This window comes from Lepidothrix coronata, unplaced genomic scaffold (assembly GCF_001604755.1).
Source record: "Lepidothrix coronata isolate B3197 unplaced genomic scaffold, Lepidothrix_coronata-1.0 Scaffold176, whole genome shotgun sequence".
Classification (NCBI taxonomy): domain Eukaryota; kingdom Metazoa; phylum Chordata; class Aves; order Passeriformes; family Pipridae; genus Lepidothrix; species Lepidothrix coronata.
Window position 1 is genome coordinate 760,880 of NW_016690356.1, and position 27,537 is coordinate 788,416.

Sequence of the window (27,537 nt, forward strand, 5' to 3'; positions counted from 1 at the left end):
CTGACTGCAGAGCACCCCAGCAGACACTGCTGGCCTTCAGTTGGGGGGGGAAGAAAAAAGACAATTAAATCCCCCCCCATAATGCGAATACTTTATTATCAATGAGTGACTGGTATTAGCTTTTTGTCTGGGTATTAATAATATTTCAAAAAAACCATACATCAAAAATTAGGGCTTTCTCCTATTTTTGCTGTATAATTTTTCTCTTTTTTTTTCTTCTTCTTAAAAAAAAAAAAAATCTGTATTGAAAGAATTATATAAGCCAAAGTGCATTTTCTGTTTTTTGTCCATATACACATTGCACCATACATAAATAATTACATTGTAAAAATGACTCCATAATTACAAGTATAATATATATTTTCATATAATATATAAAACTTTATATTAAATCTAGGTAGATGATATTTGGGATAGTCTGTGTCTCTTTTTTTTTTTTTTTGGGGGGGTGTTTTTTTAATTCCGTGTGTCTTTCCTTTCGTCAGAGGGCCGACCGTTATCGATTGTTGCTGAGTAGGATCTCCAGCCAACACGGGCAGGACGTGATGAACTGTCTGGAGTAACAGGGCCCCCAGCCTTTGGCGAAGCTGATCCGGACGCTGTTGGGGTCGTAGGGCCCGTCTGCGTAATCCAGGTCGGCCGTGTGCTGCAGGAGGCAGGACTTCTCATAGTCAAACACCTTGATGGAGTAGCCCGGCATGACCTTGCGCACGATGAGGGTCCTGCAGTTGGGGATGTCCAGTGTCGGGGAGTTGACGAAGATGGGGTGCTCGCTGCGGTTGTAGGCCCACACGCCGTCCGGCTCTTTGCTGAGCAAGATCCCGTAGCCGATTTTACTTCGAGTCCTTCTCACAGTCTCGCTCCTGTTGTCCAGGTTTAGCTGTCCGAGGCAGAAGCCGTTTCCTTGAGGTAGGTCATAGAAGATACTGACAGACTGTTCGTACACTGTGTAGAGGCGGCCGACGCGCGTCCGGTGCTCCCAGTAGGCCACGTTGCACCAATGGCTCCTCTTCACGGCATCGGGCGACGTGCTGGCATCTGTGGGGGCAAGAGAGGACACTCAGGGATTGCTGTGACCACCTGGAAACGACAGGTATGGAGGGGAAGGAAAAGGCTCTTCCCACCCCGTCGGCTTTGCTCACGTGAGAACTGAACTTGTGCTCAACCCCAAATTCATGTTCAATGCTAACTCCATGCTCTACCCAACATTTGTGTTCAATGCAAAGTCCATCCTCTACCCAAAATTTGTGTTCAACACAAGCTCCATGCTCTACCCAAAATTCTTGTCCAAGCCAAAACTTGCATTTAATGCAAAGTTTGTGCTCTACCCAAAATTTGTGTTCAACGCAAGCTCCATGCTCTACCCAAAATTCCTATTCAATATTAACTCCATGCTCTACCCAAAATTCGTGTTCAACACGAACTCCATGCTCTGCCCAAAATTCATGTTGAAACCAAAGCTTGTATTTAACCCCAAGTTTGTGCTCAACTCCAAACCTCTGTTCAACTCAAAACTTGTATTAAACCCCAAGTCTGTGCTCAACCCAAAGATGATGCTCAACCCAAAACTTGTACTCAGCCCAAAGTCCATCTTCAACCCAAAAGTTTGTGCTCAACCCAAAACTCATATTTAACCCAAAGTTCATGCTTAACCCAAAACTTGTACTCAACCTAAAGTCCATCTTCAACCCAAACCTCATCTTCAATTATGTCCAACACCACCAAGACAGATGGCTCAAGCAAAGGCTGGTGACCCAACAAGACACCCACCACCCCCCATGGAGCTCAACACATCTTTCTCTCTCAAATTTAACATTCAATTCTGGGTCCAGCAGCCAGGACCCTGTGTCCTCAGGATATGTGGATGTCTCTCACCAAGAGCCAGCACAGATCCTGTACCCCTGGTGGTGCACCCTCACTTTCAAAGCCCAGCTTGTGTTGAGCTGAGGCACAGGGATGTCCAAACATGCCTGGATGACTGACCCAACATTATCTCCACTGTGTAAATATTCCTCGACAGTGATGCCGATGTTCCCACAGGGAATATGAAATCTGAGGAAGCATTTCATGCCAAGGGGGAGTAGCTGCTATGAACTACACATATCCTCCTAAAACCCCAGTGGAAGTCTCTCCAGACAATGAGAAATGTCTCTTCTTTCTAGGAATCACATTGGGGGGGGCAGACACTGTTTAATCCATGATGCCTCCACAATTTATGATGTCTCCAGAAGGAAGACAAGGAACTCTCAGCCCTGAAAGAGCCTCGAAGAGGGCGAATTAACCTCTTGCTGAACATCATTCCTGCTCCTACCACACCAGCTAACAGAAAAGCAGCCTGGAATTCCAAGCCAGGAGCTCTGCTCCGAGCTCCCTGCCCGGCATTAAGCTCCCTGACAATCCCTCACGCGCCCGCGGCCTGCTGACCCCTGTGCCTCCCTGCCATCATGTCCCATTAACTCACCCATGGGGTGATGCCATTATTTTGCTCCAGAGAGCCCATTGACACACCGGATTTCAGGCACAGCCCCTCCAGCCCTGCTTCTGTTCAGGCTCAAATTACCCCTCCCCATCACCCAGCTCTGAATTAAGCGGCTTTGTTGGATTTAACTGGAGTTGTAACTATACAAATTTAAGGGGAGATGGGGGAGGGGGTAACTGGGATGTCCACTGCTGTGGGCAGTGCTCACCATCTTGAACCAACCCCTTCACAGGTCACAATTTTGGGAGAGATCATCTCAGTCCCATGGGCAGGGACACCTCCCACTAGACCAGGTTGCTCAGAGACCCATCCATCTTCCACAGCATCCAATTTCCACAGTCATCTTTCCCACACAGATGCTCCCAGTGCCTTTCCAAAAGTCTCCTAAGGCACTAAACTTTGCTGTTGTCCCACTCAAGTGATCTGGGGAAGGGGGGGGCACAGACCAGCTCAGGGCCTTTCATCTGAAGGCTGGTAGCAATTACTGAGCTCTGCATCTGTTTAACCTCCCAACCTCCTCAAAGCCCTCCATGCCCATTAGCTAAGCTGGGCTTGTTATTACATTTTTCAGGAACTACCACTCAGCCCCTGAATTTCCCTTCTAGACACTAAGGATGGGACAACTTCAAAACTCCAGTTTCCCCATCAGCTGAGTTAATCAGGGGAACAGGCAGCAATAAACATTTAAAGAGGTTTTTCCCGTGGTTTACTGCAAATTAATATGCAAAGGGGGAAAGCAAAGCAGGATTCAACCTGTGTCTATCCTACAAGACCATCTCTCTGGCGGTGCCACCAGCCCTGGTGTCATCGCTGCTTTCTTGGAACTGGGGAATATCTTGGCAAAATCACCCATGAAAACAAGGAAAGGCTTTTTTATACCTCCTGCTTTTGTGCATCTGAACTAGCTTTGTTAAAACCATTTTTGTGCAATTCATGGCAGGGGCTTCAGTCCATCCACCCATTCCTTTGTGAATGCATCCCCCTGCCAATGTGCTCCTGATCTCTGTCATCCCATCACAGCTCCTCCCTGGCAGTGCCAGCTCTGCCAGCTCCAGGCACTCCTGGAGATGCCCTGTGCTCCTTCAAACACGTGAGGACGTTTGAGGGAACTCCACCTCAAGGAGTGAGAAGTTTCCTTTCCAACCCACCCTTCCTGGCTGGGGGGGAGAAGAAAGGTTTTAAAATCCACTCACCAGACGCAAAAGCAACCTGCCTGTGGCCCCCAGGCAAACAAACCCCCCAAAAGGAGACCCTAAAAGGCTCATCTGAGAACACTGCCTGCACGAAGCTGTCGGGAGGGTCCCTCTCCCAGTGCCGTGGTGGGTTCCTCTCCCTTCTTTCATCTCCCAGTGCACTCAACCAAATCCTGCAAAGATGAACTCACCCCACAGCCCTGACATAAAGCAAGCACTCCAGCAAGCCCCCAGACCAGGGGGGCCTGTGCTGTGTCTCATCCCCTGCCAAGTATTAGTTTCGCCTCCAGCCATCAGCCACTACCACTCCGCAGACAGCAGGGGTGGCCGCCACAGAACCACGTCCTCTGCCTTCTAAATAAATATTCCACTTTTTCCTCCTCTTTTTTCCACCCTGCCCTTAAAGCACAGACAAGAAAATCCGCTTTTTGTTCTTTCCCCCCTCCACACCCTTTCTGCTGGAACAGAGGCGGGCTTGTTAGCTTGCTTTTGGAAGAAAGGAAAATATTTCAGTCCCGTAGTGGTACACGATGTGTTTTTAACAACTATCATTGTAGGCAGCTACAACTTCTAGCAGCTCCACTGAGGGTGGAGTCAGGGCTATCTCCTCCATCAAAGCCACCTCCATCCATCAGATGGAAGGGCTGAAACTCCAGCTTGTGTTTACTCCTTCCTCCGCTGCAGCGATGCCTCGCAGCAGACACATCCAGAAGGGAATTCAAACAATTTTAAGATTAAAAAAACAAGATAGGAGAATCAAACCCAGAATTTAATGGGAAAAGAGCCTTGCACAGCTCAGGGTCTGGGAATAAATGCAAAGAGCAAACACTGTAAATCTCCTGGTGCGAGCAGCACCGCTGCTGTCGCTCCCTGCCGAGCGCGGAGGTAAAGAAAATAACTTGAGGTTTGAGACTATTTGTGATTTGACAGCGTTTTATGCCAGTAAAGTTCAAAGCAGTGCACGAAGAGAGAAAAGAAAGATGCCTTTTTCCAAAACAAAAACGCTGCACAGTCCCACTGCTTGAAGCTGCACTTAAAAGCAGGACGGAAAACATGGGCAGATCACGAAAGACATGAAATAAATAGCTGTGATTCAACGCCCCGGCTCTTCCAAAGCCACCAAAGCTCCTCTCAGCAGGTCAAATGGCCCCCACGACGTATGGCTGCGAGGAAGGTCTTCTCAAAACACATTTAAGAGGCGCCCACGGGGAAGACCAGGCCCGTAAAAAATAAATCACTGCACTCTCCGAACGTGACAGGGGCTTGAACGCACAGCTGGGCACCTGGAGATGAAGTGGGACAGTCAGAAGTGTTCCCACATGTCCCCTCCTCCTGTCTTTCTGTGTCACAGGGCAGCCTCACACTCAGTTACATCCTTTCTCAACGTCTTTCCATGAAGTTTTATCCCACTTTAGACTCCATTAGGTCCATGCTCAGATCTGTGTTTACACTGCCCAACACACAGGAGCAGGGAAGGTTATAACCTTACACAGGTCACTGTGAGCAAGGTCCAGATAAAAAGCCCAGCACAAAGAACACACACATTTCCCAAAAATCTATTAACAGTTCACCAGGGAGCCATCAGTTACAATAGTTCCCCCATTAATACTTGGAAACAAGCTCCAGGGTAAGGAAGGGGTTAAAACCTTCCACGGCAGAAATGGAATTTTTATGGCCCTGGGTTAAAAAAAAAAAAAAAAAGAAATTAATTGTCAATCTGCCCCAGCAAAGCTCACAACCATTTCAGTTAAGCCAATATACTTAAAATACCTCTGCCTTACAAGTTCCAGCTGGAATGTGTCACTGTGCCCCCCCAGAGCCCCCACGCTGCAACCACAGCACGAGCCCCAGAGGATGGGGAGGAGCTGAACGTTGTCCCCAGCACAGGGGTCCCCACACAGATGCCCTGGGGACACAAACTGGTCACCTTCCATCTGTCCATGCTCACTGGGAGTGGGACTCTGCAGGCACCTCGCCACCCTTGCAGGAGTTGGGTCCTGTCTTGGCCAGCAGCTCTTTGTCGGCCCATGGGAGCAACCCAGTGTTGGTTTTAATACATATATTTAAGGGAACATCCCAATTCCATGAGCAAACGGAGGCAGGAGCTGGGCTGCCACCCTGAGGTGGCCCTGGAGACACCAGAGGGAGCAGAAGGTTCTCCACAAGGAAGCCATGGAAAGTCTTGATGAGGACAAGGACAATTCAGTCTCCCTTTCAAATTTCTTCCTGGTTTCTCCAGTGAAGCAAGAAACTGGGTATCACAGCAGGACAATGGGCTCATGTGAGGAGAAGGCAGTTGGGTGCAAGCAGGAGGCTGGGCAGCCCTCGTCATCCCCCTGAACCTTGTCCTTAAATCCCAGAATTAACAGAGGATCCTTCAGTGTCCCAGCTTTCACCAAAGAAAACCTCTCCCTTGTTCAGAGAGGCCCTGCAAAGCTGACACCAGCTCCCCAGCCAATGACTGAGGGGACACCCAGCTGGACCTTCCCAGGCTGCAGAGCACTAAACTCTCTCCCAAACTTCTGGTTTACTCCACTGAGACGTGTGGATTGAGCCCAGCTCGTATCTCCACTCCAAAACAAGAATGTGATTTTATATTACAATTAATCTGGTGTCGTGGTGGGCGCTCCCAACTCCTCCAGCCTCAGCACTGCTGCTGGCACATTCCTCATGTTGGACGTGGCTGCTGTGCAGCCATGGACATGAGTCCATGGCTCTCTCATCCCCCAAAAACCACCAGCAAGGAAAGACAGCTGGAAAGAGCCCTCGCTGCCACTGGATCCATCACGGAGGATCCACCATCCTGCTCCTCCTCTTCCAGCCTTTCCCGTGGAGCAGAGCTCTGCTGCTCCCCATCCTCCTCCGTCAGCCCGTTTAATTTGTTAACCCAGTAGATGATTAACTCAGAAGAACACTTGCACTGGGTTAATTAATTAAATTAGTTCCAAAAAGGGTCTGACGAGCACCAGAGCCCGATGGAAGAGGTGTGTGGAGAGGCCTGGGGGGGAAAGGGGGACATTTCCATGGCAGCCCAAGAAACAAAAGCAACACAGGACAGGAGCCAATGCCAAGAATGAGGATGAAAACAATTTTCTCTGCATAAAAGAAACCACTCTGCAAAATCATCAGCTCATGCTAATTTTTTTTTTTTTTAATATCCTTCAAAGAAAAACACATGCCATGTTTAGTTCTGCCCGGAAATTTGGAAGTCATCATCAGTCAGGGCATTTTCAAGCTAAATTCAAGGAGTTTGCTTCTGATGTACCTTCTCTGGCCACTAAACCCACAGTCCAGAAAATGATTTTAAGGTATTTTAACAGGTTTCCCCCCCCCCAGCTCCCCTGGTTTACAAAGCTCTTTTCAGCCAAGGGTGAAAAGACTAGAAAGTAAGAAAACTGGAAAAACCCAACTCAGGGATTTTTCAGTGACATTTTAATGTGTTACTCCTAAATGCCAATGTTTTCAGAGATTTAGGTGATTTTTTTATTTTGAGTCTCCATCTAATCTGAGCTCCTCTTGCTTTCACAGGCACATTCATCTCCCTCCAGGCCTGGGCTGTGCACGTAACCAGCTTGGACCTGGCATGTCCAAGCCAACACAACAATGTAAATACACCTTCAAAAGGAGCCCAAAAGGGAACCACCTCCCCTGGCTGCCACTTCTCAAAGCACCAGACCTGTCAGCAACCACAGCCTGGCTGAGACTTCTCCACTGCTGGAAACCAGCCCTGGGTTAGTCCGAGCCCAGCAAACCCTGGGGTCGTGTCTGGCATCTCCGTGAGAGCCCATTGTGTCCTCATCCCATGCCTCAACCAGCTGGAAAAACAGGGAGAAAAACGAGCTGGTGGAAAACACAGAGGATGAGGTGGGGAGAAGGGAAGGTCCCCACTAATTGATTTGCTGTAAAATCCAGAGGTTTGGTGAAAATCTTCTGAGCATCGTCTAGTCGGGGTTGGTTTTTTCCTTCCAGCTGGGAAGGCACCGACTCCACTTGGAGGGGAGAAGGCTCATTCCCGAGTGTCCTCCACAGGGCAGGACTGCCAGGGTGAGGGACGCCAGGACAAAAAAAAAGGGGGGAAAAAAATATCCCCTTTTTCCATGTTTAGGTTGAGAACTCGCACATATTCAGCTCCTCCAAACAACCATGTGTGTAATCCCTTTTTTGTTGGTTGTTTTTTTTTTTCTTTTTATGCCCAGAGCCTGGAAAACGCTGAGAAACAGGGAGAAATCACCCCATAAATCACCCTGTGGCAGATTTCCCTGCTGTGATGTCCAAGGCTCCCTCCCCTGCACCGCTCCCGCCTGGCCCCGCGCCAGCCCACGCTGGTAATTAATCCGGGGGCCGCCTGCTGCAATCCCAGAGGTTGGGATGGACAAATCCCAGGGGACCTCCCGAGCTCTCCTCTGCCTTTCAAGCCCATGAACCCATTTTGGCTTTGCAGAGGAATTTTAGGTGCTCAGAAATCCCCCCTGGTGCCCCGGGGGAGGGAGATAATCCGCCCAGTGACCAGAGCTTGCGGCACACGGAGCATCCCAGAGGCTCTGGGAAATGGGATAAATATAAATAATCATAGTTTTTGCTCACGGAGGAGTTTCGGCTGAGGCTTCAAAGCATTTTAAAAGCAGAAACTAATTAGTAGGTCCCTCTGAAGAGAAACAGGAATAACACCCCTCTCCACCTCCATCGAGCCTCTCGGGTAGAGCACGTTGGGTGCTGGAGCTGAGCCTGGGAATCACCTCAGCACAGGGTGATGGTCCAGAGGCTGCACCCAAACCAAAGCCCTGCCTGGTTCACACCACCATTAAGTCATGGAACCATTAAGGGGGGAAAAGCACCTCTAATGAAGGGGTTTCTGTCAGGATGGAGGGGGCACTGAGGTGAAGGAGTTTTGGGAAGCCAGGTGCCGAGTCGGTGAGGACATCACAGAATATGCCAAGCTGGAGGCACCCACGAGGATCATCGAGTCCAACTGCTGGCCCTGCACAGGACCATCCCCAAGAGTCACACCCTGTGCCTGGGAGTACTGTCCAAACACTTCCTGAGCTCTGTCTGGCTTGGTGCTGTGCCCACTGCCCTGGGGAGCCTGTTCCAGCTGCAGGGATGCTCCTGGAGATGCTCGAGCCTCCTCATTTTCCACACTTGTTAAGAACATGGGAACATCCCTGGCAGCAGCAGGACCACTAACCCTGCCCAGGATGCCTTTTTTCATCCAGTTGTTAGACAATCCAAGGGCAATGAACTCCTCCAAACCAGGAGGGCTGTCTCACCACTCTCAGCACAGCCCCAGCCCCAAATTTTGCTCAGCTCCCTCTGTTAACAACCCAAATTTGCCCTTTCCAGAGGGAAATGTCCATCTTCCCCTACACAAGGCCTCCTTCAGATGTCCCAGCTGATCACACAAAACCCTCTTCCCCAAACACCAGCAAAGCTGGGAACTTGGGGCTTCGGAGCTCACACAGGAAGGACACAGGACACCAAGCAGGCTGTGGCTGCAGCAGCTCTGCCGTGTTTTTCTGGTTTCCTAACCAGAAAACAAGCGGAGATGCATCCCTGGGAGGAAAACCAAAGCAATACCAACCAAAACACCACCCTCAGATACGTTCTGAGAGCCTGCCTTGTGCTCCAGCCCAAGCTGTTCCCTCCGGAGCGGGATCTCGTCCTGCTATCCCCCCTCCATGGGATTCATGCCTGAGAACGAGCTGCTGAGTTGCAGAGATGACGTGAGAGGGCTGAAAAAACCCAAGGCCACCCTGATTTCTCCGCGGCGAGGACGCGGCACAGGCACGGCGGCACCCGAGGGGAGACCGAGGCAGATGTGTGTCGGCTCCATGCCAACCCCACTGCAAGTATCAAGGACTGGGAAAGCTTTAGGAAACTATCACCGACCTGCAAAACAACCTGCAACGGAGGAGGCTCCCTGGGGGCCCACAAGTAGGAGCCCAACAAATATTTTTCTCCATCCAGGCTGGGAATGAGCTGCTTGGCTCCCCCTTGGGTGCAGAGTCCGGTGCCGGGCACAAGAGCTTGGCCTGGGAGCTCTGGGAGAACAAAAATCCTGGGCTTTCAACCCAACCCCCTGCCAGGGGTTTCACCCTAGGCCCCAAACCGGCTGTGGGTCCTCTATTCCAGCCAAACCCCTCCCTCCAAAAGGGCTCCACCGTTGATGCCTCCCCTCATCTGATAATTCTCCCCCAGCGAGCCCAAAAAAAGGCGCTGCTTTTTTCCAGCGCGGTATCAGGGCCCTCACATATATGGGAAGCAGACAGGGGCTGAGTGGAATGGAAATTCAGGCTTTGTTCTCGCTGGCCAAAGCCCAAGATCCTGCTCCTGATAAAGCTCTCCCGAGCCTCTCTGTCTGAGCAGGCACCGGGATCGGGGAGTCACGGCTCCACCGGGATCAGGGAGTCGCGGCTCCACCGCGTGTCATGACGCCCACGGATCCTTCAAGTCCTCGCTCGTGGAGGATTTGCCAAAGTTTTACAGGGAATTAAAGGATTTTGGGTGCCAGCGTGGCCTTTGGAAGGAAACAATCGCTCTGGTGTGCCAGCCAACTTGGTCATGCTGAAGGGATAAACCTGAAGGGATAAACCTGCACAGGGAGGTCTCGGAGCTCTTATCTGATGGAGAGGGATTAAAAGCAATGGGGATGGGGTCGGTGGGAGTAGCTGTGGGAAGAGCCTGGTGGGAGGCACCCAGCCAGGCAGAGGCAGGTCCTGCAGGGCTGGAAGGAGCCCAGGGATGGCTCCTGCCCTCCTGCTCGCACCAGCACGTCAGCAGAGCCGTGGCCAGGCTGGAGAACGTGCCCAGGGCTGCGTGTGTGATGTGCACCCACTCAGCAGATCTCCCGATAGCTGGGTCATGTATTTATGTGTAAACATCTTCTGGGGCTATTCCAGCCCTCACTCCACTCACAACTGCTCGTGGCCAGCATCCACGGGCTCTTACTCCCACTTAAAGTCAAGACTAAACAATGATTTAAGCATCTTGGGATTTAAGCCCCACAGTTGGTCCCTCACATCCCCAGTGGAAGCAGCCGGGATGTGCTGGCATCTCAGGATCTACACCGCTGGGAATACCATGGATAACAACCCTTGTGCCATGGAGGGGCCCTTTTCTGGAAAATCCACAAATGAGCAACCCAGAGAAGTGTATGCAGCACAGGAACTCATTTGTGCTAAGCTGGGATAAGATCACCCCCAAAGACCAAACAGACCTTGCCTCAGAATCATAAAATTGTTAAGGCTGGACCTGTAAGATCACTGAGTCCATCTGTCTTGTTTTATACTCCCAGGAATGGTGCTGTAAAAGCTATTAAAATGCAGATAAACGGCAAGAAAATTTGTGCAGATAAACGGCAAGAAAATTTGTGTAAAGCATAAGCAGGGGATGGGGAAGGAAAATCAATGTATTTGCACAAAATCCAGAACATTCAGGAGCCCTGAGAGGCAGCAACTGAGAATGTGGCCTCTGAAAGTCCCCACCTCCCAAATGACCAGATTCCTAACCCTGGACTTGCCCATGGAGAGTGGAGGTGACTCACACTAATTACCCTCCCTGGCTAAGAAGGACTTGTTTTCATTTCTAAAAACCACAGTTTCTTTAAAAAAAAAAAAAAGGGAGGGAAACAGGGAAATGCCAAAATACACACAGAACTCCATGGAATACATCCTGTCCTGCTGCACTAATACAAAACCCAGACACCCCAATACTCCAGCTTCACTCAGGATGTTCAAAGAGAAAAGGATTAATGAGTTGTCAGAGAATCCCAGGATGGTTTGGGTTGGATGGGACCTTAAACTCATACAGTTCCACCCCCTGCCATGGGCAGGGACACCTTCCACTAGCCCAGGTTGCTCCAAGCCCCGTCCAACCTGGCCTTGGACACTTCCAGGGATGGGGCAGCCACAGCTTCTCTGGGCAATCTGTGCCAGGGCATCACAGGGAAGAGTTTATTCCCAATATCCCATCTAGCCCTGCCCTCTGGCAGCGGGAAGCCATTCCCCCTTGTGCTGTCAGTCCATGCTATAACATGAGTTATATTCCACGTATTTATTCCACAGCCAGTGGAATCCTTTGGATTAAAAACCCTCCCACCTTTGTAGGACAAGCCTCATCTTTCTTTGAGGGCAGCTGAATTTTCAAGCTAAAAATAACCTTTTCAGGACCGGTCTACACAGGGTTTGTGGCTGCAACTCCTCCATGAGGAGGGATGAAAGCACAGGCCCTCAGAAACTCTGCAAATTAAGCACCAAAGCAAACGACCTTCCCATGGAGAGGAAAAGGGGAAGGAGAGAAGGTCGGGCTCTTTGTAAATCAAGGACAGGGAGATTAACAGAGCATGTGAACGCATCGTTATGGCTTAATGAGTTCAACACTGCACACCCTCCACAGCTCTGCAAGAGGAATATCAGATTCCTCCAGGGAATTCCATTTGACAAAATAAAGTAAGGCACACTGGGGGGAACTACACTGGGAATTGTACATTAAAAAGGCAGCCTGTCACCAGCCTAAACCAGACCCATTTCTCTTGCTCATTCTATATATAACACATATATAAAGAACCCCCTGCACAAACCCTGAAGAATAACTGAGTGTAAAACCAGGGGCGGACACTTCGCAGAAATACATTCACAAAGCTCCAATGAGCAACACAAATTCCCCCTTTTGGACAACTCTGGCTCATTATTGCAACATTTCACACTACTTCTGTGGATGATGTGGAAGCCTCATGGTTTGCATGAGGTACAAACAAATATCAACGTTATAAACTCTGTCAGGTTCTGCACCAGAATCCTTAAATTGTTAAAAATAGGAAAGAAACTGCACAGTTCACATATTTTATAAAGCTGGGTTAAATCAACATCTGCAAAAAATATCCCTGTTAAACGAAATAGCAGGATTTCATTAAGTAAATTGCAAGTTGGCAAAAATTCTGAAAGAAAGGGAAAAAGCCACAGCCAGCCCTGTAATTTAAACCTTATTTTAACTGTGACAGCATGACTGCAAGAGGCTGCATTTCCAAAGGAAAAAATAAAGTTTAAAAAAAGTACCTGTTCCCCCTGCACCCCACCTCGGTGTCTGCAGTCATTACCCTAACGAGCTGTTCTGCAGGGAGAGGAAGAGGGAGCAGGAAATGCTCCCACCCCAGAGTTCTCTCTATCAGATCTTCAAAATCCAGGACTTTCCACCGTGGGAGCACCCAGGGGCTGCGTGGTGGGGGTGGGTGATGGGTGACAGTGCCTGTGGAGCTCAGGTACATCCCAGTGAGGCTGCAGCCCCCGTTCCACGGAGCCAGCCCTGCTCCTGGAAGCTGAGCAGCTGAAATCCGGGAGGAGACGGCTGCGGATCTGAGAAACAGCTCAGTCTGGGTGACACTTCATCACTTTGGATGTTTTAAACACATCCTGCCCCCCTGCACAAGCCCGGGGGCCAGCCAGGGGCCAGGGCCGTCTGTGGTCCTGCACGGGTGTCCATCGGGGGTGGGTGCCACGGGAAGGGTGGGTGGCAGGAATTGCGCTCCTCAGAATACACTGAGCTGGGAGGGATCCACGAGGATCATCCAGTCCAACCCTTATCCCTGCACAGGCCCATCCCCAAGAGTCACACCCTGTGCCCCAGACTATCAGCCAAATGGTCCTAGAGCTCTGGCAGCCTTGGTGCTGTGCCCACTGCCCTGGGGAGCCTGGGCAGTGCCCAAACCACCCTCAGGGAAGTCCCTGAAGGGACAGGATGTGTGTCCTACCAAGCAGCACATCAGTGCTCACCCCAGGGAGCTGCTTCTGGGGTCTCCTCTGTGGTTTAGGGTGGTTGTGGCACCATGTGCCCAAATTCAGGGCAAACCTCAGCCCTGGGGCAGGCAGGGCATTGCCTGCCCTTCCAGTCAGTTTTCCAAACCTGCTGAGTGCCTTTCCTGCCCGGGGTGACTCAGGAGGGCTGGGCTGGGCTGTGTGGGGACACTGCTCTTCCCACAGCGCCGGCCAAGGCCTCTGCGGGAGCCATCCCTGCAGGGAACAGGGACAGGGACACCCCAGAGGGCACCTCCTCCAGTGCAACACCCAGCACTCGGGGAACAACTTTTAGCTCTGGAACTACAGCAATTACAGTTTCCCACCCAAAAGCTCTGCACGTCCCAGGGAAATCACCTGGAAGCAGCACCCTGGGATCAGTGAAATCCCTCCTCAGGCACAAACTGACTCTGTTTGCTTTGCAAAGAATTGCAAAACCTCAAAACAAAACGTGAAAAGAGCAGCCCTGATACGCAAACTCGGGTGCTGAAGAGGAGCCCTTTCACAAAAAAGCCCAATTATTTGCTTTCAACGTTTTGGCTTCGCTGTTTTTCCTGGCACTTACGACACCGGAGTTATTTTGAAGGGCTGTTTGCTCCACGAGGAGCCGAGCAAACAGCGATCCCATTTCCTCTCGGATCTAAACATCCGTTTGCCGTGCGAGCAGGAGGAAAAAAACCCCAAAGCCCGAGTGCCTCAGGAAGCACAAGGAAAGGGGTGGTGGGTGCTGGTGGGGAGGAGCGGGCAGCACCCACCCCCTGCTCTTCACACTGCAAGGCTTCCCTTATCTCTGTCCAAGGGGTATCCATCCCATGCCAGCCTGAAAGGAAAGGGAATGGCCATCCCAAGGGCGCTGGGATGCTCTCCTTGAAGCACACCAAGCAAAGGCTGGACCCTCACATCTTCCTTAACATGCCCATGGAGGTTGGACTAGATGGTCTCCGAAGGTCCCTTTCAACCCATCCCATTCTAGGATTCCAGGCCTGCACTCACAGCAGGATGGAGCGACTCCTGAGGGTGGAAATCCAAGCAATCTCACAGCCTGCTGCTGGATGAAGCAAGAAATAGAAGCTGCACGGACCCCTCACAGCACAGTGGAGATGCAGCATCACCAGAGCCTTGGAAAATTAAATCTGGGAGCAAAGGAAAGGTGGTTGTCCTGGGGGAAGTGCAAGGCAAAGAAGGACGTGGAACTGCTGGAGTGGATCCAGAGGAGGCCATGGAGATGCTCCCAGGGCTGGACCCCCTCTGGAGCCAGGCTGGGAGAGCTGGGGGGGTTCACCTGGAGGAGAGAAGGATCCAGGGAGAGCTGAGAGCCACTTCTGGTGCCTAAAGTGGCTCCAGGAGAGCTGGAGAGGGACTGGGGACAAGGGATGGAGGGACAGGACAAAATGGAATGGTTTCCCACAGCCAGAGGGCAGGGATAGATGGGAGATTGGGAAGAAATCCTCCCAGCTACGCTTTCCACCCTTCAGTGAGCGAAGGGCCAGCTCGCCGTCATGTTCCTAAATTTCCTGGCTTTTGAGGATACAGGCCAGGTCATTAACATTATTTATAGGTTCCTGTGTATGAGTTTCCATTTGTTTGCCTGCTTAAAACCAGTTAGGTGAAAAAAAAAAAACCAAACCAAAACAAAACACCACCAAGGCAATTCCTGGAGGTCAGACAGTTAAAAACCCCTCACGGCCATGGTCTGATGGACCCAAAGGATCAGCAGCTCCTTTAGAGACATAACCGTTTCCTTAAATGCTTATTGTGTAAATATTTAAGCTACTTTATAAAACTTTTACAATGTACTTAGGAAGCATAAATCTCCCCACCGGAGCACGGCAGGCCATCGGCGCGGCGCACGCTCAGCCGGGTTTAAGAACACAAACAGGGACATTTCCAATGCTAATGCTGGACCCAAGGGGCCCTGAGGTCACAGTCTCAGGAAAAAAAGAATTACTAAAGCTGATCCCCTTGGTTCACCCCAAAATGGAACGCTGGTTACACGCACTGGTCATCGCAATAGAGCGACTCCGGCGACGCCGGGTTTAAAGGCAATAAAATATTGATGTTATGGGTGCAGTCCTAAGATTTTTCTCTTCCAAATGCAGCACCGGGTTTAACATCACACAGGCAAAAATTAAGGAATTCAAAAATAATCCACCAATACACACCCACTGTAACAATTAAATGGTTCTTTTCCAATGCCATGTGGCAGGTCTGAAGCTGAGCCCAATTCCTTGAGGCCCAGTTCTGCCTCCCTTACCAGTACAAATGCCTGCAACCAAACCAGTGCCAAGCACCCAGCCCAGCTGCTCTCGTGGTGATATCTGGGGAGATGCACTTCCCAGAGGTGAATATTCCCTTGCATTAGGGGAAAAAACCCCACGTGCTGGCTGCCACATCTGTATCCAGGGTGGTTTCCATACGGAAAGCCGTGCAGCTTTATGAGATTTGCTTGGACACAGCGTTTCCCAGCTCCAATTCTTCAAATAAATGAGATCTTTTTATGAGAAAATAACATGTTTAGGAGCTTTTCCCCCAAAACAGCTTCTTTGCTGTAACCGAGGTGTGTTTGAGGCAACAACAACAAACGGAACTAGGGAACTGGAAGTTTATTCCCTTTGCAAAGCACAGCTTGCTGTTGTATATGATGAAGTGCAACAGAAAGTCCGGAAAAAACTTGGATGGGAGTTCAAACAGTGATGTCTTAAAGATGAAAGCGCGCTCTTCGATTAAATGTTTAAATAAAGTTTTCTCCTACTAAATCATTTAAACATTTTCGCATTCCTTGCATTTCTAGAAGTGCCTTTCGCTTTTAATTTATTGTCATAACCCAGTGCCCTCAGAAAGCCACCAAGACCACTTGAGGCAACCTGTTTGCAAAAGGGAAAGTTCTTTCAGGACAGTAAAAATTCAGGATGAACAGGGCAGGCTGAGTCTTATTCTCCACCCCTCACTTATTCTCCAACCACCATCATATTTTCCTCTTCTTCTTACAAATAAATCCTTCCATGCTGCACATGGGCACAGCCAGGTTCTGCTCCAAATATTGACCAGAAATTCAAAGTAACTCAACTGACTTCACCGTGGTTGTATTTAGACAGCTGAAACTCAGAGCAGAAACTGGCCTGCAATTCAAATTGTCTTTTTTAGAAGCTCTTGGGCTGCTCCAGTGGTGCTGTCAGTGATGAGGTCAGCCTTACTCATCGGGACATGGAGCATAGCTCTGCCACCAGCGCCCTCAAACAGCTCCAAGAAGATGAAAATCTGAAGTCCTTGAGCTTGTTGAGAACGTACAACTCATGCAACCATGAAGACCAACACTCCAGACCTGCCCTCTCCCAGCCCCTGCTACAAAGCTTCAAGGAATGAGGAACTACAGAGAGATCCAGAACAAACGGGGATTAAACTTGCCATGAGTCAATTTAAGAGTAGAAACGCTGGCAAGGCTTTTACTGCAGTAGCAGAGGAATGCAAACCTGAATTTCTCTTAAGATAGAGCCTGATAAACATAACGTGCTTTCCAAAGGCAGAACGTAGCTGGGATAAGTCACCCAGTACACTGTGACCAGCCCTGATGCTCTTATTCCCTTGTAAATCCATCAGGAAGGAAAAAAAACAACAATCCAGGCCCAAGGGGACATTATTCTTCCCGAATCCCGAGTCCTGCTCATGGCTCCGGGTACCCTGGTGGTTCCATCCCCGCTGCTCTGCACTGAACCTCTCCCCGGGAGCTCGCGGGGCTGTTTGGTTAACACGGCCCCGCATAAAACTCCCTATTTACTTTGGCACCATTCACTCCGAAGGCCCTAAAACCCAAATAAAGTCCATTCCCCTCTCTGTGTATCCCCAGCTATTGACGCTGCTCATGAGCAATTTGCAAAACCAAACAACGGGCGCGTTGTGTAATGGGGCTGGAAAAACAATCAGGAAGGGGCTGGGGATGTGCTCGCAGGTTCCCGCCGGGAAGGCTGGAAGGGGCGGCAGCCCAGGAAGAGATTACAAGAAATTCAACTTTTCCTCTGATAACAACAGGGGCTGTTTTCCGCCCCTGACATCAGGCTCCCCAGTTTCTGTGGAACACCGGAGAGAGCCCGGCGCTGAGGGAAGTCACGGAGGACTCTGCTGGTTGTCTCAGTGGCCAACACGCTGCATTTCCCCCTTTTGAAAAACAGATATTCTTTTCCCTTTCACTTTGCCTCCCAACCACCCAAATCCTCTCCCCTGGCTGGGCTGACCAAAGGATAAATCACAGCACCTCAGGTCCACGGGAGCAAGCCCAAACCTTGGTGCCTGCAAACTTTTGGGAACAACTTATGTGACCACCAGGGAGGTGGTGGAGTCACTGCTCCTGGAGGTGTTTAAGAAGAGACTGGATGTGGCACTCAGTGCTGGGGTCTGGCAGACAAGGTGATGTTGGATTTGATGATCTCAGAGGTCTTTTCCAACTTAGTTGATTCTGTGGCTTCCTTTACCTCTTTTCCATAAAGAGAAGATGAATTGTGCCCTGCAAGTAGCTCTTTCTCCTCTCTGACTGAAGTTAAATACCTAAAAGAACACCTCAGACATGGACATCTGTATTAATCTAAGATTAAGCGGAAGAACTGCTCCCAAACACCATCAAAATGACCCCAAAGATGATCAGGTCTTTAATTACATGCAAAAGCAACATCTCACTAAGAGAACTCAAATGTGCCATCCTCCTGGAATACTCTGGATAGGAAATGGAGCTGGAAATGGACCAGGAATATAAACACATTAGTGGATCCTTCCACCTGCAGACATAAAATTGCTGTGTAATTGGTGGCATTTAGCTACACCTACGGAACTGAGGGATGTCTGCAGCACCTTCCAGTGCTGCTAAAAACAAAGCAACTCCCCAAAACCTTGGAGAAGGTCAGTGAGACTTCATCATGATGGTCTTTTATAGCTACAATGCCCCAGCTCTGCAAAAACCAGAGGCTGATACAGGTTTAAATGAACTATTTAAAGGAACCAGGAGCTGAAAAGGCACAAAGCTTTGGTGTGCAGGAGATGGCCAAGTTACAATTCATTTCCATGTGTCCATTATTCCAGAATCAATTGTTTAAAATGAGAACTGCCACAAACTTCTCTTGCAGCAGGAAGGACGCTGTGAAGGAGGACCCATCCCAGCCACCACTGGGTCTCTGCTCAGCACAAAAAGGGTTTCCCTTCCACGTGCAACGTAGAAGGCAGAGCAACAACTCTATTTTAGCCCTGTTGCTATGAAAGATGGCTACAAAAATAAGTCCTGCTTGTCCCCTCCCTTAGGCACATCCCTGCCCTGCTCCTCCTGGCAGCACAGGCTGGTGTCAGGGTGAGCAGAGCACAGCCCCACACTCCTGCCTTTGGCCAAATTTACCTGGTTTCAGGTTTCCTTACAAACCTCAAAACATAAATACGTCCCTAATTCTGCTGGGGGAGCTGAGCCAAGTTTCTGGCAAGGCTGTGCTTAGGATTGAAACAAGGGGGGAGAAAAACCTCAGCGGTTTTGACCCAAAACCAAGACTCCCCCCCTGAATTTGGCAGCTCCCACTGATTTTTATTTTGTCTCAAAACTCAGGGCTTAAATATTTGAGGAAGGGGGGATTTTCAGAGCCCTGCAAGACACCCAGCTCCCTATCTGACACTGGACAGCTCGATGGACGTGCTACAGTTCTCCAATGCAAAGACAAGGAAATCAGAGCTTTCGATGCAGCAGAAACCCCAAAGACATGGGAGCCTGTTCCTAAGCCCTCCCTGCAAATCCCATCCATGCCCAGAGACAAGCTAGGAAGGGCAGCAGTCGGAGGCTGCACACAAATATAGCTGCAGGCATCTTTCCGATGGCTGCAAAGCCGAGTTTAAAAGCAGGATGTTTGGCTGAGCTGCTCTTCCCTCAAATAAACACCCACGACCTCACTCAAACAGAGAGGCACTGCTCTGGGAGCACTCCAGTCACTGCCTTTCCAAACACCCAGCCTTGATTTCCTCCCTTGCTGGGGGAATGCCACCGGGCTGGGTGGCACCTCGGGAAGGGGGCGATGGGCAGAGCTCTCTCCAAGGGGCATCCTGGCACACGAAGGGAAGAGTTCTCTCATCACCCCTTCCTCAGAGAGCTGCTGGGTTGAGCTGCTCAGAAAAATCCTGCTTCAGAAGCTCTGAAATGTTGAATTGTTGAGAATTTCTCCCCACATCACGTTCTGCTGAATTGTACCACAGGGAAGCAATCCAAGGGATCCAAGGGTGAGCTGATGCTTCCAGTCTGGGAGTGTATCTGCATCCAACACTCACTGCTGCCTTTGTAGAGTGGAGGCCACCAAATCTCCAGTGTATACAACTGCACCACTCCCACCAGAGCATCAGGAGACAGAGTCCCACCCTTGTACCATCACCTGACCCAGGATAAGGACACAGCACTTTGGAAAACCATTTCTGCTGCCTGGACGGTACGTGTCCTACACACTGTTTCAGCTATTCATGTGATCAAGGCATTACATGCAACTTAAAAGGAGAAATAAGGAATAAAAGCTCCAAGATGAGCCTGTGCTGCTTCCCTCAGGTGGCTGCTCTCACCCAGGCACTGGGGAAATGCTCCTTCCCTCTGTTAAGGCACTAAACCCCCACAGGTACCTCACCACCATCCTGGGGCACTGAAGGATGGATGTGAGGAGGAGTTTTGGTACTTCCTGCAGCAGACACATGTGAGTTGTTAACGCCTGAACCAACTTCACTCACTTGCCTGCCTTGAAAGTATCCTCTGAATGCCTAAAACCTTCCTGGGTGTTTGAACAAGGTAAAACACAACTTGAAATCCCAGTGGATGCTTCCTGCGCTCAACACCCACCAAACACTCAAACCAAGGGATCTGCACCAACACAGCCTGACCCACTAAAGATCTTAAGAAACAAATACGCATCATGTTTTAACAAACTTCTCTGCGATGGCCAGAGGTGGCCAAGCCATGGCAGCAAGCTGGGAAGCCATGTGGCGCATCCTGCATCCCGGTCCTCCCTCTACATCCTTCACAGGCGACACTCCGAGGTGGGACGGCCCCAAAACCAGCCCCAAAACCCAAGAGTACAAACCCCAAGTGTTCAAAGAGGAGAGAGCCAGGAGGAAAAGCATTTTGGAGGCTGGTGGAGAGGCAGGAGGCAGCGGAGCCGCGGGGGCTGAGCCCGCCCCGGCCCCGCGCGGTGCCAGCTTCGCCCTCGCCCGGCCCCCGCACTCAGCTGGCTCCTGCTCCGAGGGGAAATCGCTTTGGAAGCCAGCTGGTTCTCATTGAGAGCCTGCAGGGAAGGGGAGAGGGAGAAGGAGGGGCGAGAGAACCAGGATTAAAATAATATTGTGTCGAAATCTCAATGAGAGGGAGAAAAGGGGGAAGAGGAGAGGAACGAGCGTTTTCTGCAAGGCGGCGATGGAGCGGCGGCGATCCAGCCCACGGCTGATCCGGGATTATCTGCTGGCTCCCAGCAATGTTCTGGTGCTGGTTAGTTTGTCCTTATTTAAACCTGGATTGATCCCATCACATACATCCGGCCAGGGCAGCCCCTTCCCATCAGCACATCAGGCACAGCCCAAAGGCACCCCTGGGAACGGAGCCGCTGCTTTGAACGTGGACAACGCGCTCCCCGCCCACATAAACCTGCAGCAGGTTTGTGCTGGGCACTGAAAACCCCTTTCGTGGGCAGCCCAAGGCTCTGGGAGGTGACAGCCCTTCAACCCTTCCATTAGCACCTTTTATTTTACTTTGTTGTACTGGTGTTTCTGTATTTTAAGCTGAGCAGTTCCACACTGGGATCCACATGGATACACCGAGTGGGAGGGGAAAGGGCTTCCTGCCCCCCGGCAACAAAACCTGTTTGGTGACAGATCTGCTACAAACATGCAAAACACCCCAACATCAGACATGTTTTCACATTTTTCCTTCTGAGATTAAACTACTTTGGGAAAAAAATACATTTCAAGCCAAGAAACAGGAAGCTTGAAATATTATTTTTGCTGTTTACCTTTTTTCTGTAATACTTGCTACAGTCCAACTGCATTTCTCGTGGTTGGTTTCTGAATGCCAAGATTTTCTGGGACCAGCTATCCCTAAATCTCCAAGTGCCATAGAAATCACCCACGGGCTCATCTCGCCCACAAAGCAGGGAAGGGGCAGGGAGGGAACCACATTTAGGGCTGTATCAATGACACACACCAGCACATGCAAGTCCAGCACTAATTTCCTATAGGAATGAGCCCTGGGCACCCAGTTTGCTTGGTGGCTTTGAAAAGCCAGGGCTCAGCTTTTCCTTCCTGCAGGTTTTAACCAAGCCAGGATCTGATGCTTCCCCGCGAAGCCTCACGGATCGTGGAGCTCAGCACATAAAACACCCGGCGCAGCAGCCTTTGATGCAGAGCCCTTCAAAGACAGGCACATACCAGATCTACTGAGGTTTTCTACACAAACAAATTCAGCATGGCAAAGAGCAAAACTAATTTGCAAAGATCTTTAATGTTGGAAGTCTCAAATGACCGACCCTTTCAAGCACAGCTGAATTCAATCCGGCTCGAAAGGTCCGTCCCGGCGATTCAACATGGAAAAGACCACGGATATTTCAAAATATGTGCCTGTAATTACTGGGAAATGAAGAGCAACTCTAATTTTCTTGTTTCAGAGTTGAAGAAGCTGCCCAGTGTGCTCCTAGTCTATAAGTCTAGTGACTTTTTTTTTTTGAACATACTTGTGCTGACACTTCCCTTTCATTAAAATAGCTCAACAATGGGGGGAAGAGCAGCTCCCCGTGCTCATAGGATCTTTACCTTACTTTGTACTCACACAGGAATTTCCTTGTTCTCCTGTGGGGGGAAGTTTCCACGGTCACATGCAAGTGGACTTAGCAGTGTCCCACAGCACTCCAGAAACTGGTTCTCTCCCTTCTTCCAGGAGATGGATGTAAATCTTTTGAGTATAAAAACTCAAGTTTGGGTATAAATCAGCTGGGCTAAGAGAAGACAGATGTGATGTGCTGCCAATGGGGTGAGAAGGGCCATTCCACTCCATGCTCACTCCCACGGGATGGGATGGTGGTGACACACTGCCTGCAGACCAGCAGCTGTCCCAACACCTGGCACAGCTTCAGATGGACACAGGGATGGACAGAGCCTTTGCCAAGGGCAGGATGGACACCAGCTTCAGATGGACAGAGTGATGGAGACAGAGCCTCTGCCAAGGGCAGGATGGACACCAGCTTCCAGCACAGCCCATCCCTTTGTGCAAGTGTTGAAATAAGCCCTGTGCAAATGGAAAAGTCAATGGATTCCCATGCTGGAAAACTCTCACGACATTCAAAGATGGGCCACAGCAGAAAAGGGCTTGTTCTGGGGTCTGGTCCTCCAAACAAGCCATCACCAGGCTCACTGGAGCACAACCCTGGGCGTTGGTGGGGCTGGGATGGCCCCACCCGAGACATGAGCAAGCACAGAATGGTACAGATGGGAACAGCCCTCTGAGACCCCAGAGCTGCCAAGGCCACCACTGACCCATGTCCCCACAGCTTTTAAATCCCTCCAGGAATGGTGACTCCACCACTGCCCTGGGCAGCCTGTGCCAGAGCTTGACAGCATTTCTGGGAAGAACTTTTCCCTAATTTCCAACCTAAACCTCTCCTGGCACAACCCCAACAGCATCCAACGCTCCCTGCAACCCCCCTGCACTGGTACAACCACACTGACCCAACTCTTCCCCCTGCACCAGCTCCAGGGGCAGAGGAAACATGCCAAGGACACAACACTGACTCCTGTGTCCTCACCTGCACCGTGGAAACCCCGCAGGAATCCACCTGAGATGGAGGAAAAAGCCCCCCCCCCTCCAAGTCTGCAACTCCAGAGCTGTCACCCAACTCAGGCCCCAACCATAAAACAAGCTCCACAATAGGGTTATTTATTTTTTTGAAGTCACAAATGGTTTCCAGCAGCAGGAGGGTGGAAGGATGTGGCGCTCTGGACCCTGCCCACGGCACCCAGCCAGTCTCATAAATGGTTGGCAGCCAGCAGAGCAGCAAACCCATTTCTATTGAAATGAGCTTGTTACTACTAATTTTTACTGCCTTCCCGGTCGATTCATAAAGTTTTCTTGGAGTTTTTTTTGTTCAGTTGGGTTTTTTCTTTTTTTCTTGCAGATCTCAGAAAGCAATTCCTGTGACAACTTGAGAGAAACTGGGTCCTGGCCTCCCCACCAAGGAATTCTCCTGCACCCTGGCACAGGCACCTCGTCCCCCTCAGCACTTGGATTCAGGGCTCCATAAAATCTCAGAGGAGAAAGAGTTCTCCAGAACAGAGGCCAAAATGAAAACCTGGTGGATTCAGTTTTACTGTTATCAGCCCCGTGGCAGAACGGCTCAATGGCAGCTGCAGACACACATTTTATAGGGAGGGTTTGGGTCTGAGACATTAAATTCCCAGTTTTCACATCTGCTCCTTCTCTCCACAGCTGGGTGCACTGAGCTGTTGCACCAGACAAACCCAACCAGATCTAATCTTGGAGCCTGAGCTTTTTATAAGCACCAGTGACTATTTGCTGCGAGACTTGGCAAAGCTTTGCTCATAAGCCCAGTGCCTGTTGAGATGGGATGGATCCCAGAATCATGGAATGATTTGGGCTGGAAAGGACCTTACAGACCGTCTCATTCCAGCCCCCTGCTATGGACAGGGACACCTTCCACTAGATCGAGTTGCTCAGAGCTCCATCCAACCTGGCCTTGAGCACTCCCAGGGTGACAGCATTGCTTTCTGATGGGCAAGGACAGCCAAAGTCACACACCCTGCAAACACCACAAGGGTCACAACGGTTTTACTCCATCAAAAATCCCAGCACAGAGACTGTACAACTCAACACACAGCTCAGCACCGAGATGGGTCCCTGGATGCCAGCTGGGAGCACCGTTAGCCCAGTCAGGCCCAGGAGGATGCTCTGGGACCAGCCCACCCAGCATCACTTTCGTCCATCTGACATTCCCAAGTGTCCTTAACACTTCAGTGCAGCCCTTCCCCTGGGCTTTGCTTATTGCTCAGACTTAATTAGTGTAAAGACCTTTCCCTACATATTTATTTCCCTTTTCCAAGCATTGGTTGGACCCTAAAGAAATCTTCAGCACAAGGAAAGGGGCTACTCAGTGTAATTCCACAGGTTTGGAAAAATGTTGGTTTCTCTGGATTTTAAGAAAAATGGGAAAAAAGTACACAGAGTTCATTGTCACCTACAACTCAAAGAGTGTTCAGAGAGCAACAAATACAAAAACAACTGGGAAAAAATAAGGGCACAACAACTGTATCTGTCACAGAGCTTGGGGGAAGCCAGGATGAGCGATGCCAACGGCATCCATCCAGGAATAAGGGAAAGCAAAGCCCTGGGAGTTCCCAGCCACCACTGCCCCTGTTTGCCTTCCCTGTGCAGGACAGGGATGCTCCCAGACCCCCCCCAGCCTCAGCAGGGGGAGAGGAATCAACTGCCTCATTCTTCCCAGTGGACAAACTTGCCTTTTCCCGGCGCGGGGTCTCACAAGCGCATCGTTGTCTGAGCCCAGAGCCGGGCGCTCCCCCCGGGCAGGCCAGGCTTTGCAGAGCCAGAGGGAAGAAAGGAAAGGAAAGAGATGTGCTCTGAACAGCACGTCCATCCCTCCGGGAGCCTCCGGAGACAGGTGGAATAAATCTGAAGACAGCTCAGCTCTATCAGAGAATCACAGCCCGGCTGGGGTTTGAAGGAACCTTAAAGCTCATCTCTAAAAGATCATCTTCTTCCACCCCCTGCCCTGGCAGGGACACCTTCCACTGTCCCAGGCTGTTCCAACCTGGCCCTGAACACTTCCAGGGATGGGGCTGCCACAGCTTCTCTGGGCAATCTGTGCCAGGGCCTGCCCACCCACCAACCAGCCCCCAAAGTGCCACAACCCCCGTGGTACCTACGGGGCTTTTCTCCCTCACCAAACAGACAACAGTGGTTTGCATCACTGGATGTGAAAGCATAAAGCAGCTGGCACTTTTTTCCTATAGTCTTTAACATTCTTTGGCTCCTCAAATGGAAAAATCTTAGCAAATGAGACCTTAATAAATGGAAAGAGCTGAAAACTAGCCTTTCTGCTGGCGGGCTTTGCTCCTGCTAATGGAATACGGAGATAAAACCAATGCAAGGGTGTCTCCCACCCTTCCGCAGGGCTGGGAGGGATCCTGCCTGGGCAATCCTGGCACCAGGAGATGCCCCCACAGCAGGATGAAGTCTCCAACTTCTCCAGCCTGGAGAAAAGGGCAGCCTGATCCTCCTGAGGTGCCATAAGCACCGAGGAGGAGGAACATCTCCAAACCCAAACAGGCAGAGGAAGGGGAGGGCAGCTTTTCCAAGCCCAGGAAGGGAGATGGCCAAGTTGCTGTGGGTCCAGTATCAGTGTCCAGCTGGGACAGCAAATGTGCCATGAGGGCACTTCCTTGAATTCCCATTCAGGGAGGGAAGGATGGCTTTGGATGTCCACACTGGGAGTGGGACAGGGGATGCTGGAGGGCAGGAGCACATGGGCCCCACTGCAAGGGGTCCTTGTACCATCAGGAAAGATCTCCTGCATCCCCCAGGAACAAAAAACTGGAGTGAAGGGAGAAACAAACTCCCTACAGATCCCTCTCATTTGCACTGCTGGGAATTTGACTTTTTGGAAGGTTTCATCCGTGGGCTTTTAAAAACCTGAAATGCAAAATGCCAAGTGCACGGAGAAGTATCACAGCCTGTTTGTTCCCAGACAAAGACTGCATCCCCGTGGAAAGGTAGGAATTGTGTGAGGGAATTCAGGTCTGGGTATCAAAGGTAATTCTTTTGTATTTCAAGAAAAAAAGGGGAAAAAAGAGGGGGGAAAATGGGGTGCAGGGCTGATTGAGGAGATGTTTGGGCAGGAAAAGAGAGCTTTGGTTTTAATTGTATGTATATCCTCTGATGCTGCTGGTGTTTTCCCACATATGTTCCCACAGTCAAAGCCCAGGATGAGGAACCAGAGTGATGCTCAGCTTCTCACTGAAGGAGAAGCACCTCTGGGAAGGGGGTGGTGGGGCAGCAACAAACTCCAGCACTTCAAGGCTGGAGCCTGTTTAATCCCTGCTCCAGCCCCAGGAGCTGCAAAGGCCATTACCAGTCAGCAGCTCTGCAAGAGGTCAGCCAAGACAGGCATTTCCATGTGAAATGTTTTTGTTCTTACAGAAGAAAAAAAACAACCCAAACAGGAATTCAACAGTTCTCAGCATCCAAAGCCCAGATTCCAGTGCTGGTGATGGGCTGCACATCTTCCCATCAGCCTCCCCTCTCTGAGTGCTCTGACCCTGGAGTGATGATCTTTCCCAGTTAAACACTCATTTTCTGGGGCTTATAAGGAAGCTGGAGAAGGACTTGTGACAGGGTGGGAGATGCTGGCAGAGGTTATCCACAGAAACTGTGGCTGCCCCATCCCTGGGAGCGATCAAGGCCAGGTTGGAGCAACCTGAGAGAGTGGAAGGTGTCCCTGCACATGGCAGGGGAGTTGGAATGAGATGAGCTTTAAAGTCCCTTCCAACCCAAACCATTTCAGGATTCAATGAAGCAACCAGGTGTAAGGCACAGAACAGGAGGGAGAGCAAGTAGAATCATAGAATCATAGAATCAACTGGGATGGAAGGGACCTCTGAGATCATCAAGTCCAACCCTTGATCCACTACCACCCTGGTTACTAGACCATGGCACTGATGCCACACCAGTCTGATCTTAAAAACCTGCAGTACAGCACTGCTGGGACGAGCACCATCCAAACTGGATAATCCGTGAGCAAGGTGGGACCTCAACGAGCCCATGACCCTCCCCCTCCTCCATCCCACCCAACACCTCGATCCTACAGAGTCCAGGGAGGCAGCAGCACACTCCTCTCCTCCCTCCCAGAGCCCGTGGCACGGCAGGACACCCGGCAGTGCTGGGAATCACGGCAGCCACGTGCCTAATCCCCGCCGATCCCGGCACTTGGGAAGCACAAAGAGCCGAGTCTCCTTTGCCAGTAAATTGAACCTGCGGTTCCAGGGGCTCGGGGCACTTCAAAGCCCTCAG

At 50.5% G+C, this 27,537-nt stretch overlaps 1 protein-coding gene across 1 annotated transcript in view; it reads right to left on the minus strand.

Moving 5' to 3' along the window:
* Positions 1-427: 427 nt before the first annotated feature.
* SMAD6 (SMAD family member 6) overlaps positions 428-27,537 on the minus strand; it is a 40,163-nt gene continuing 13,053 nt past the window's right edge. The window contains exon 5 of the mRNA XM_017830336.1: positions 428-1,038. Coding sequence (XP_017685825.1) covers positions 497-1,038 — 542 coding nt within the window. The 3' untranslated portion in view covers positions 428-496. The remainder of the gene's footprint in view (positions 1,039-27,537) is intronic.